Source organism: Megalops cyprinoides, chromosome 19 (assembly GCF_013368585.1).
Source record: "Megalops cyprinoides isolate fMegCyp1 chromosome 19, fMegCyp1.pri, whole genome shotgun sequence".
Lineage (NCBI taxonomy): Eukaryota > Metazoa > Chordata > Actinopteri > Elopiformes > Megalopidae > Megalops > Megalops cyprinoides.
In genome coordinates this window covers 29,896,060-29,908,292 of record NC_050601.1, presented here as the reverse complement: position 1 = coordinate 29,908,292, position 12,233 = coordinate 29,896,060, and the positions used below count along the sequence as shown (strand labels likewise).

The following is a 12,233-nucleotide window of genomic DNA, read 5'->3' as shown; positions in this document are numbered from 1 at the left end:
GCCCATATAGTGTAACTCTCTCTCTATATGGCTCTGAGTCGGTCTCTCCCTGCATGCACCTGCGCTCTCATCATCAGTTGTGTCTGAGTCGGGACCTCTCGTTGGCTCTCCCTCTCCACCAGCGTCCTCCTCTCTCTCTGCTCATTTTGTTTTTAACCCTTTCGCACGTACAGCCACACCAGTATGATTAGCCGTTTAGCGTGTATGCTAAAACCGATGCGATTAGAACACGGGATTGGAAAAATTCTAGCCAATTCTAGCTTTGAGGAAACAACGATTTCACATTAAAAAATATAGCAAATGCAGCGGCAAAAACTATGAGAAGCTTAATAACACTAATGAAAACATACTGAACCATGTAACGTAGCACGCATGCTACAGTATCTTAAAATACGTTACGTGGGAAAGGGTTAAAATAATCAGCTATAAACCGCTTCATCTTTGGAACACGGTAACAGCTAAATGGATTGTTTCACGCGTTTCATCACTAATGATGAAAGTGCAGGCAAGGAGAGAGAGACTGACTGAGCCAGTGAAGAAAGCTGTTACTTTCAACCACAATGCTTAACGCAGTACCCGTGCCGGAGGGGCACCAAAACAGTCTAATGATCACCATGCACTTGCACGAATACTACCATGTGCAATTTCGCACACTCTCAAATTGCATATGTGACCATTTTGGTCGCAGTCTGGAGCCCTGCATCAGGTCCACATTAATAGCATTAGTAAAAAAGAACAATTAATAAAATGCATACCTTATTCTATTCTTCAATCTGCACTGTCGATCAAAAGCAGAAGCGTAAAATCAAACAATTTTAATACAATTTAAAACCCAATCAGGAACAGTAAAATGCTGTCAAATAAAATGTAAGGTTAACAGGAGAGACAGCTAATTTACATCATACACCTACAATTATATCAAAAGTCACAATTATTCACACCCAGGCTTGCACGCATTTTATTAACTATAGCACATAGCTATCACCGGGCTACATACTTAGATATCGTCCTTGTCGGGCAGAAACCTTGTATGTCCAAAACCCTTACTTTTCAGGAAATGGAAAAAAACCTATGTTTTTAAAATAACACCGTGTCGTCAAAGTTGGTGTTGTGTCTTTATATATGAACAACCAGAGACTGTCTCCAAACAACTGCCTACTACTGCTGTATATTCTTCTACAGTATAGCCAACTGCTATACATCATTTATCATTGCCGTTTCAGTAATGGACAGAGTTTTAATTGTGTATAAGTATAACTTTCGATGAAGCAGAGATTGATCTAGCTAGCGAGAGAAAGGCTATGAATAATCTGACCATTTCTTGTCACATCGCTAGCTAGTTTCCTCAGCAAACACTTTCATCTATAATCACAATGTTAACATTTGTGAGCTAAATTTGATAAACAGGTACACTGCATAGTTTTAACTGAGTCTGCAACCTAGGGCTAATTTGAAAACATTTTATTGAACTATTTGCCTCAGATGAAATCAGACGAAATCACCTCATCACTGTTTATCTTCAGCTCTGCTGTGTGGCCACTTCACTCAAGATGGAGGCGGGGTGGAGCTATGACGTGCCGACAGTGAGGATCCAATGGAGTTAGTCACAAGCTCTTTTTAATACTTTTCATTGGTTAAATATTTGTAAAACCCACAGACAGACGTAAAGAGTGACCAACAGCATTGATTTATGGGCGGAAAAAAATGACGAGGTTTCCGCCCGACAGCGACGATATGTAACAATATGGCTACTAGTGCTATCACTTTATTCACTAACTACAAAATATGAAACGTAGCTAATGTTACCATTAGTTGTTGATGTTTAGTTAGCTAGACACACAGTTGCCTAAACATAAACTCATTAAACAGGTTGATAATATAATTTTACTTAGTATAAACTCTTGAAAATGAATACACATAAAGAGTCTACAGAATTTCTGTAACCTTACAATTAACCAGAGACAATCCTAGTTATACATCAGCAAAGCTACAATGATCATTTGCTAATGCATAACCTGGCTTACTAGCGGTTAGCAACTAGCTAATAAGGTAGCTACCAATTTCTTTATCCTAGCTAAGCAACAGAAGCCATCTTGTTTCCATCAACTTCAATTCAATGATGGAGCCGTTTAATTTGAACCAAACAACGTGAAAGTCGGCACTACTTCGACAAAAACTCATAGACTGTCTAATCTTATTACATTACTATTTTTAGGGGAATATCACACTTTACCCTTTGACCTGTAATCGCACTTCCTTTTAACAAAATAATTACATTCAATGATGCATTATTTGTCTTTAAACATACATATTGGATTGATTATTCACTATCTTTTACAAGCTACTTTCAGAATTAATTTATAATCAAAGTTAATTTAATTGGCGTTGCTATGACATATCATGAAACTTTGTAGGATTGTTTAGGATGTGTCTAATAGGCATTCATATTAAAATTAGTCGATTTGTCCCAATGATGGTGCTACAGTACAAAGTGAAAAATGTGCAGCTTTAATAGGTCTTAACCTTTGACCTCTTTGCTCTGTGTACATGAAACTACTAGACTAAATGGCTGCAAATTGTTTAATTTGACTCAGAAACAATGGAAGCCATCACCCATTCAATGTTCTGCCGCGTCAACTTTACAGGAGACCACAAAAACTATGTCTTTGGACCATTGTCTTTAACAGTTGTTAAAGGATAGTTGCCAGGTTGAACAATATGGCTGCAGTGCACCCACAAATTTGCCCATGAAGGAACCATGAAGGAAGAGAGGGCCATATCTCTGCAATGCTTTTGTTCATTGCCATAAAACTTGTTTAGACATGCTTACCATGAGGCCTGAGTGGAGCACACTAAGTTTAGTGAAATTTGGCCACTTTGGGGTGCTATAGTGGAAAACAGCTTTAAACAGCCATGTTTCTGTGTACTTAGATGTTAATGACATTTTGTTCCAATGGACATCACAAGGCACAGACCGCACAAAGAAAAGCAGATATGGCGACCAATTTTTTGTAGGTCATTACATCATTACATATCAGGTCTAACTGGAAAATGAACACATCATTACATATCAGGTCTAACTGGAAAATGAACACATAGTTCAGTGTCCAAATGGCATGGCTGCTAAGATACAATCAGTTTGTAGCACTTGAAGTAGGCACATCTCCTGCACCTTTTGACCTATTGCCACAACTAATACACTAAATAGTGTTAAAGAAACACTTGGACTTTCCGTATTGGCCTGAATGAAAGACAGGTTTTTTTATTCTACTTCAGGGACTGAAAAGTGGGGTTGTCTTGCATGGGATGACTAGACAGCAGATGGCGCCATTTATCTGAGATTGTTCAGTGGTATTAAAAATCCCAGTAGACTATTTTATTTTTATTTTTATTTAATTAGCTTATTCATTTGAAAATTGTGATTACATTTTATTTTCATTTAAATGTGACAATTTCAAAGATCAGCATACCTTCTTTATTCAGTGTGTTTTATTAAATTCATGTCAAATGAAATTTTTTCCTTTAAACATGAAGGTTTGATCTTTAAAAAGTCTTTTACCAAAAAAAGGTGTTGTGTGAAAAATTGGTGGTCCTTTTCTAATCAGGGACATGTTATTATATTTACTTAATATGGTATGGTCTCTGTCATTTTTCCCACGATTTTGGATTTTTTCAAATAACCAAAAATTGCACTCCTACAAAAGCATTGGCACTTCTGTTAGTGAAAGTCCCAAATACCAAAACGTGTTTCGTTACAACAAAGAAGCAGATTCGATGTTCACAGAAAAAGACAGGAAAGTTTATTTGCACAGCCAGCCGTGGGAACATCAGCATTGAGCATAAGTTTAACTAGTATAACATTTCGTTCTTTTTTATACAGTTAATAGCAGGCACATTTACATATGAGTTATGATGACCAGCGGGGTGCTGTTTCTGATTGGTTTTGTGGAGCTGTGCATAGCTAAACAGCTCCCTCTCAAATTGGGTATTTCCTGAGCCCTATAACCTAATTGGCTCCATAGGGTTCACAAGAGGCGCCGTTTGGCTCTGGTCGGATGTAGCGACATCGCTTTGTATTCGAATACACATCGCTTGTCTCCAGCGTTTGTATTCGAATACACAACACGTGTCTCCGGATCAAACGCCATGCCGTTCCACAAAACTGTCTCTTAACACTTCCTATTGCAATGTCCTAAGAAGGCACACTGCATTTTATGGCACTGCCTTTGTTTAAGCTTGACATATATGTAGTGGGGGGCAGTACAAATAGTACAAATATAGTGCAAATGGGTAGCACTACTGCCTAACATTATGGAGATTTCAAGTTCGGGGTGCGTCTGCGTTCAGTTTGTACCTTGTACCTCTGTTCATGTGGGTTTCCTCTGAGTTCCTTCTGGTTCTCTACAACAGTCCAAACACATTCAGGTAATGTCAATTGGACATGCTATTAACCCATAGGTGTGAGTGTAAGAGAGAGAGACAATGTCAAATGTCGAATCAAATTTCAGGAGCCCTTAAACTGACCGCCATCAGCCAATCAAATTTCAGCAGCAGCATTTTAACTGACTTAATTATGACCTATCATCATGAAACTTTGCGGGATTGTTTTGGATGTGTCAAATAGCAATCTGTATGAAAATTACATGGCAAACTCTCTTTCCACCACTCCCCCCGTCAAAAACTACACTTTGCTACTTTCTTGACGGCTACACCCAGATCAACATTCATTGACCCTGACACCTACACTCAGGTCAACTTTCACTGATCTGAGATGGCAACAATCATTTGGCTTCTTCTAATGGAAAACATTTTTTCATATATTACATGTATTTCACAATGGCAAAATAGTGACCTATTTAACATTTACATTACATGTCACATTTACATGAGAACTGTTATCTGTAGGACAATAGGCTTAAGGTGATCAAGTTTGGTGTAAATCAAGGAATGGGTGGCACTATGGCAAAGATGTTACCACATCTCCTAAACCAATTCCCTAATAAAGTTAGAATTTTGTATAACGCATCTTGGTCAACGGTCCTGATAAAGTCTTCAAGGACAAGTTGATGACTCAAGGACAAGAAATAATGGCAGCCATCACCCATTCAATGTTCCGCTGATGTGCTTGGACCCCGTAATCGCCGCTTGCAGCTATATTTATTATTTTTATTATTAGCAATAGCAGTAGTAGACGGAGGAGGAGGAAGATGAAGAGTAATAGAATTTCAAACTGGCATTTCTGTGCGCAGATCCTGGTAGGTGAGCTGATGGCCTTCTTCATGAAAACTGATGGGACACAAGAGAAGACCATCATAAAGGCAGACAGTTGTTACTTCAACTCCTCGTTGCGCCGAATTGTCCTCTTCCTAGGTAACAGGAATGCCTCCATTTCCATAGATGAGCAATGGCATTTGTTCTGATTGGTTAATCTAGATTGTCCACTCACAAAACCACAGAATGTCATGAGGTATATAAGCATAAAAGAATTGCAGCAACTGGAAAACCCAACAGAAGAAAACATTGCATGCTTTATGAAATGTTTTATTTATATCTTTAGGTATATCATATGATGATATTACAAACAGATGCAAAAACACACCTCTAGACCCACTGAGGTTTACACACACACTGCCTTTAGCTAAATCATGAGACACACAGATAAATACAAAATATTTGGAAACATACTATTTGCTTTAACTTAAGACTACAAGATTGTGAAGATACAAGGACACCAGACCCAAATACTTACATTCTAGTGACTTAAATATACAATTTTGCTTCCTGCAGATTCAGTGAAATATGACATTATTATTTGATTGGAAAAAAGTATACCCAGAGGCATTCACTTCTGTAAAAGTGTGCCTGAAAGAGAATAACATAATCTTGTCTTTGGGTTCAAATTGAGAAAAAAAAATTACTCAGCTTGTGGAAAGCCACTGTTAAGCAGGTTTTCCTAGCACTTTAAGACTCTGAATAGGGAAAAGAAACTAATGTGCTTTAGTCAATAAGATAAAATGAGTGGTGCTGTTGAGTGCCTGCTTGGAACTGAGCCGGCAGATCCTGTGTTTCCTGACAGGGACTAAATCGCCTCTGGCTGCAACAGCAGATTGGATTATGGCTTTATCATCCAATAGCAGTGAGGGATGTAAATTGCCCTACCTCCTTCTGTAATGAGAGCACTGTGGCTTCCTTTGCAATATAAAAGTTTCTCTTTCCCTAAAATTTGAATGCATTTTCCAAATATGCTCATTGATAAATTATGTATATGTCAGGAGTTCCTCCTGACATGATCGCGCTGCACTCCCTGGGAGAGCGAGGGGGCTCGGGATTGAATAATTGGCAATTGACGGTGTTCGCTGCCTGGTGTGTGCTCTGCACCTGTTGCCTGTCTGTAGTGATTTCGCCAGGACTATTTAGGCAGGTGAGTGGGAGTAGCACCGCAGAGACGCTGACAGAGGTTGTCACATGGGGTTTTAGTGTGAGGTTAGGTTTTTTGGTTTTTTTTCCTTTGAACGTGCTGGCACGGCCGAGTTTAGGGTTGGTTTTTTTTTGGTTTGTTGTTTTTTTTTTTGTGTTTAGTTTGAGCTCTGGGAGTCGCGACCCAGAGCGGGTTTTGAGTTTGTTTCGTTTGGTTAAATTTCCTCTTTTTTTTTTTGGCTTTGGTGTGCTGGGGCGAGTGTGTTTTGTGTTTTAGGCGGCCTCGGAAGAGCGGCGACCGAAGGGGCTCCAGCGGCGAATCCCTGAGGGAGCGGGGGAAACCATCACTTGGTTCCGGACGCAGCCGGGGTCGAAGAGAGCCCCCACCCCGTGGAAGTGCGTGCTGGGGAGGTGGATCCCCTAGCTGGAAGGGAGGTGGCACTGCGGAACTTCAAGAGAGTGCGTGGGTCACCAGCACGGGGTGGAGAGGGAGGGCTGACCGGCTGCTGCTCTGTGTCTCCCTCAGTGCGATCCCGAGGAGTCGGTGGAGTTACTACCGGGGAGAAGACGTGGGTCGCCGCCGAAGCCGCCAGCCCCCGCAGGAGTGACGCGGGGGCCTTGTCTGGAGTTTTTTGTTTTTTTGGGACGTAGGCGAAGCCCGGCATCATGGCGCGGGCTGAGCTACGTCCCCCCCTTATACTTTCGTTTTTGTTTTGTACGTTGTGTGGTGTGCGTGTGCGTGTGAAGAGCCTCCCCGCAGCGGCAGCACTCCCCCCCCCCCCCCCCCCCCCCCCCCCCGGGTGGTGAAATTGAGCAGTCTTCTCTCTCCCGGTGTCCAGGTGGGCGGGGACGCCAGATCACGGGGTGTTTGCAGTGAGGCTAAGTGTGTGTGTGTGTGTGTGGATTCCTTTTTTTTTTTTTTGGTGTGTGCGGTTGGGTAGCGTTCCCGCCTGTTTGTAGGCGGGGAGGGCAGACAGGGGTGGACAGAAGGATAGGGGGAGCGGCTTTGCTGGGAGAGGGATAGCGGCGTCTCAAATTTTATGAATTGTGTTAAATTTTTTTAAAAAAAATAATAAAGAGTTGCTATCCTACTCACCTTGTCCTGGCATTCTTGTGGCGGGCGGATCCCTAGGAGGGTGAACTTTGGGCATTGTCACTCCCATATGTCACTGACATATACTTTCTTTTTTCTCCCGTTTTGTTCTCTATTCCTCATCTTCTATTATCTACACTCTGCTTCCCATCCTGTCTGTCTCCACTCCCTCATGTCTGTCTCCTAAGGGGTCTATTCCTTCCACCTCTTCACCACCATCTTTGCCAATGCTGGGCAGGTGGTGACAGGAAACCAGACCCCCCACTTCCTGTCCACCTGCCACCCCAACTACACAGCTCTGGGGTCCCAGTCCTCCCTGCAGTATATCACGGAGCGCTGGGTGTGCACAGGAAACCCCCTGCTTGTTGCATCTGCCCGAAAATCTTTCCCCTCCAAGGATGCAGCCCTCAGTGTCTACTCGGCTGTTTACACTGTGGTAGGTGTCAGGACGTTGGCCCCCGCTACCCAACACAGGTTCCCCCAATAGATCCGCCCGCCACAGACAGCCAGGACTAAAGGAGTACAGGTACAATGACTTCATTAAATAAAAACAATTCATACAAGGATGGCTCACGCTCTGCTGACCTCCCCTCCTAACCTTCCCCGCCCCTCTTCACCACGGCCCTTCCCTCGTCCCGCTCTCTCCCCACAAGGCCCCAGCGCCAGAAGCGAGATTGCCCTCCTCCACACAGCACTGCAGTTAGGCACACTGTAAAGATATCCCCGTGCACTCACACACGCCACACCGTGACCACTCTGACTCGTCTCCTGCGCTGGCCCTTGTGACAGAGGCAAGACCCCTCTCGGCCACCCGGGGGGGACCACACGCCAAGGAGGAGTAGGTCCTCACACACACACAAAAAAAAAAGGCAGGGCGCAAGTCGGCTCGCGCCTCAATGCCGGGCCTCACTGCACCCCAAAATAAAAGATAAAACCCCAAAAGAAAAGGACAGAGTGCGGCTGATGTTCTTGGTCCAGACCGCTGCCTTCCGACGCTAATATTCACTCTGACCGCGCTGGGGGGGGAAACACAGCTGCACAAATCACCTTCTACTAGGCTGGGCAGACTGAAAAAGGGCACGCACACACACGGCGACAACAGTCAGCTTCGCTTCCCCTTTCCTTTCCCAGCTGGCTTCCGTTGCCTTGCCTGCCCCTGTCACTCCAGGAGTTGGTCCGGGTCTGCAGCGCTCCACCGGCATTCACTCCGCACTCGCTCTGCAATTAAAAAGAAATCCGGTAATAATGATAATTCAGAACAGCCGCGGATCCTGCTAATTCAGCAGCGGCAATAATTCAATGTCCCCGGCCCAAGCACGCATCCGCAGTTCCCAATTAATTTCCCTGATCGAAGAGCCCAACTACGGCGGCAACTGTCAGCTCTCAGTACTGTCCTGACAGTCCTGTTCTGACATCTCAGAGAAGGTAGTAGAATGTAGTGACACCCACACAGGACTGTGGATAGTGCTGGAATACAGAGGCTGAACTAGGGTCTGTTCTGTACGTCTGCATGTTTAATGGCTTTAATGGTCCCTGCATAGCAGGTTTAGTGCTATGGAGTCATCTTTAACTACAGTGTTCTCCTGACATGCTGCAGTCAGTTTACAGACAAAGATACTATTCCTGGAGCAAGCCTCTCAGAGTGCATGTGTGCATGTGTGTGTGCACATGTGTTGCAGATGTACATGACACTGGTGTTGAGTATGAAGGGGACCATGTTGACCAAGCCCACAGTGTGCCTGATGCTGCTCTCCCTTGCTGTGCTGGTGGGTGTGGTCTGTGTGGCAGAATACCGCAACCACTGGTCTGATGTCCTGGCTGGCTACTTTACCGGCAGCGCCATTGCTGTCTTCCTGGTGAGGTGCATTCTGGGCCCAGGGTGTGAAGCTTGTGCAAGTTGAAATAGGTCACAGTGTTGTCTACTTTTGGTTGTGGGGGTTTTGGTTCTGGATACGTGGCAACCAAGCAGCTGCTAATTGACACCTGGAACAACAGGTGACCCTATTTGCATTAAATGATTCCATTTACTATAGGCACTTAAAACCTGAAATGGAACAAAGACCAGAAGCCTATGAATCCCCAGTGGATCCCTCAGTAAGAATAGATTTCTGAGTCTATATCCCTATGTTCCCACCCCTGTGGCTCACTGTTGTTGAAACACTAGGGTTACACAACCCTGGTGCTTTAGACCCACAGTGTCTGCTGGCTTTCCTCCATCCAGGCAATTAAGCACCTGATCATGGTGTTCAGTGTTTAGCTTCCCTTTATGGGTGTGAAGAGAGCTGGAAAGCCTGCTGCTACTGTGTATTCTTGGAGCAAGAGTTCAGCAATGGTGGTTTTCGTTCCTTTTCTCCTGTCCTCCCTCTTCCCCTCTCTTCCCTTCCTATTCCTCTTTCCCCCTCCCCTCTTCCTCCAGGCCTATGATGCCACTTCCCTATATGGAGAGTCCACTCGAAAAGTTAAGTGGCTCTCAAGTAACGGGTGGGGTGGTGGGTGGGGGTGTTGGGGGGGATGCACAGGTCTGTAAACACAGGAAGGGGGACATGTTCCCTGCCGCCTCTAGCCCCCCCAGCATACCCTCACATACCCCTCCCTCCTGCACAACTGCACCCCAGCTCTCCCCAACTTTGAGTCCTCTCCCCTCCAATGAGACAGTAGACTGAACTACAGTGCCCCCACCACAGACACACACACACACACATACACAAAAGGGGAGAGAAAGAGGAAAATGCTAGTAAAGAACAATAAAGACCATGGAAATTCTTCCTGAAGGAAGAATTCCTGAGAAGGCTAATGTTTTTCTTTGTCTGTCTTTCTATTCATCCTCTAATTCCTTCAGTTCTGATATTCAACCCCTCATCCTGCCCCTCCACATCTCTCCTCTTTTACTTTCATCTTACATTCATCTCTCTCATCTCCTGTGCTTTGTCACTCCTGTTCTCTCCATCTTCTTCCTGTTCACCTCTCATTCTTTTCCTGTTTACCCGTTTCCCTCATTCTCCCCTCTCTCTCTCTCTCACTCCTGTGTTTTTCTGTCTCTCTACCTCTCTTTCTCTCCATCCCTCCAGGCTCCAAGATCTGCCTTCACTGAGATCACATGACCATCAGCCTTATTGGTTCCCCACCACCCCCAATGTTATCATACCATCTCGCTCCATTTCCAGCGAAGTCTAGATCAGCCCCATGAACACACCCCCCGCTGCACCGCACAGCCCTCCAGATGATACACGCTTCATCGCTCCACCACGCTTCACCATGCACCCATTCAGTGCCCCACCTCTGCTCAGTCCTTTGCCTCTCAATGCCCTGCCCCCTCATTAACACAGAGGTGCTTCAATGCCTCAAACCCAGACTCTGCCCTGCCCTGCTGGCTTTATGTCTCACACTGATTTAATCCACTTGTTTGGGTAAATTTGCAAGGGTTAATCTAAGTTCTGCAGTCTCCGTTTTGTAAGGAACACTGGAAAGAGCTGAGGATATGGAGGAATTTTGACTGTGTTATTGGCAAGGTTTGACTAATGTGGAGTATAGAGACCACATTGTCCTGGTTCAGAGGCAGCAGTCTCATTCACCTATATGGTGACCTGGCTGAAGCATTATTTGATCATGATCTGGACTGAATCCTACTCTAATCCTAATGCAGCTTGTCCTAAACATGACCATTAAACATGTCACACCATGAAAGCAGTATTCAAAATTAAGGTCAATCAGCATTGTGGGGCATAGTAGCTGTGCTGCTTAGGGTTGTGCGCATACATTCCTATACAGGGGAGTAATAGTTCTTTTCCATATGACCATTCATGACAAATGAAATGAAAGCCAGACTTGTGAGTTGCTTGCCTGTGGAATTAGTTTGGAAACAATTTCCATGGGTTTGTGTGGATCTCACTTAGGAGGTGAGTCGTAAAAATGCAGGACTGAAAATACAGTGATATTTGTTGATACTTTCTTACTGATCATAAGTCACACATAATCAAAGATTGAATCAATTTCAGCAGAGAAATAAATCAGATACAACAAGAGAGGTACATGCTGATAGATAGGTAATCTATCAGCAGGAATGAGATTTATGCTTCAGTACTTTACATTAGAGGCCTTGCATTGTCTAACCACATTTCCAGTGGAGCCAAGTGTTCATCAATATTCAGTAATGATAATGGATAGGGATAGGTGTCAAACAAATGCAGCAACCGGTCTGATCATGAATATGCTACCTGTTCGTAAATATTCATGTAGAGTGACCAGGAACTGAAATTTGTGGCAGGAACTCATTAGTGGGACCAGGCCGGAGCAAAAATTTCAGAGTCTTACAAGTGATTGTCTATCTTTGATAAGAATCTTATGTTTTCTGTGAAGAGATGAACTTATTTGTAGCATTCATTATGCGTTGCCATGAGGGGGAATTTTACCCATCCCAGGTTTGTTATTGCGATGTAACCAATAGATTTCCTGCTGTTAAGGACAGAATTCAGCCCTTCTGTGTGGAGCAGTTCAACCACAAAAAGGATTACATGAAACTTTATACCACCCCACTTCCTGCTGTACTTCAGTTGTTGATCAGTTTTAATTTATGGACTTATTTATTCACAAATGATTTGTTCATTGTTTATGAACATGTAAATAAGGTGTATGTGCTACTGCACCAACCTTAAAATTACATCACACTCACAATCCCAAACCCACACACTCAGTGTCTGTGCCCTCTGCGTTTATTCACTGTATC

General features: G+C 43.9%; 1 protein-coding gene across 1 annotated transcript; it reads left to right on the top strand.

Annotated features, from left to right (window-relative positions):
- Window positions 1-1,550: 1,550 nt before the first annotated feature.
- Window positions 1,551-10,173, top strand: LOC118794028 (phospholipid phosphatase-related protein type 5-like). The gene is made up of 5 exons (XM_036552156.1): window positions 1,551-1,583; window positions 5,250-5,370; window positions 7,699-7,946; window positions 9,190-9,389; window positions 9,927-10,173. The coding sequence occupies exons 1-5, from the start codon at window positions 1,551-1,553 to the stop codon at window positions 10,171-10,173; spliced, it is 849 nt and encodes a 282-aa protein (XP_036408049.1).
- Window positions 10,174-12,233: the final 2,060 nt, after the last annotated feature.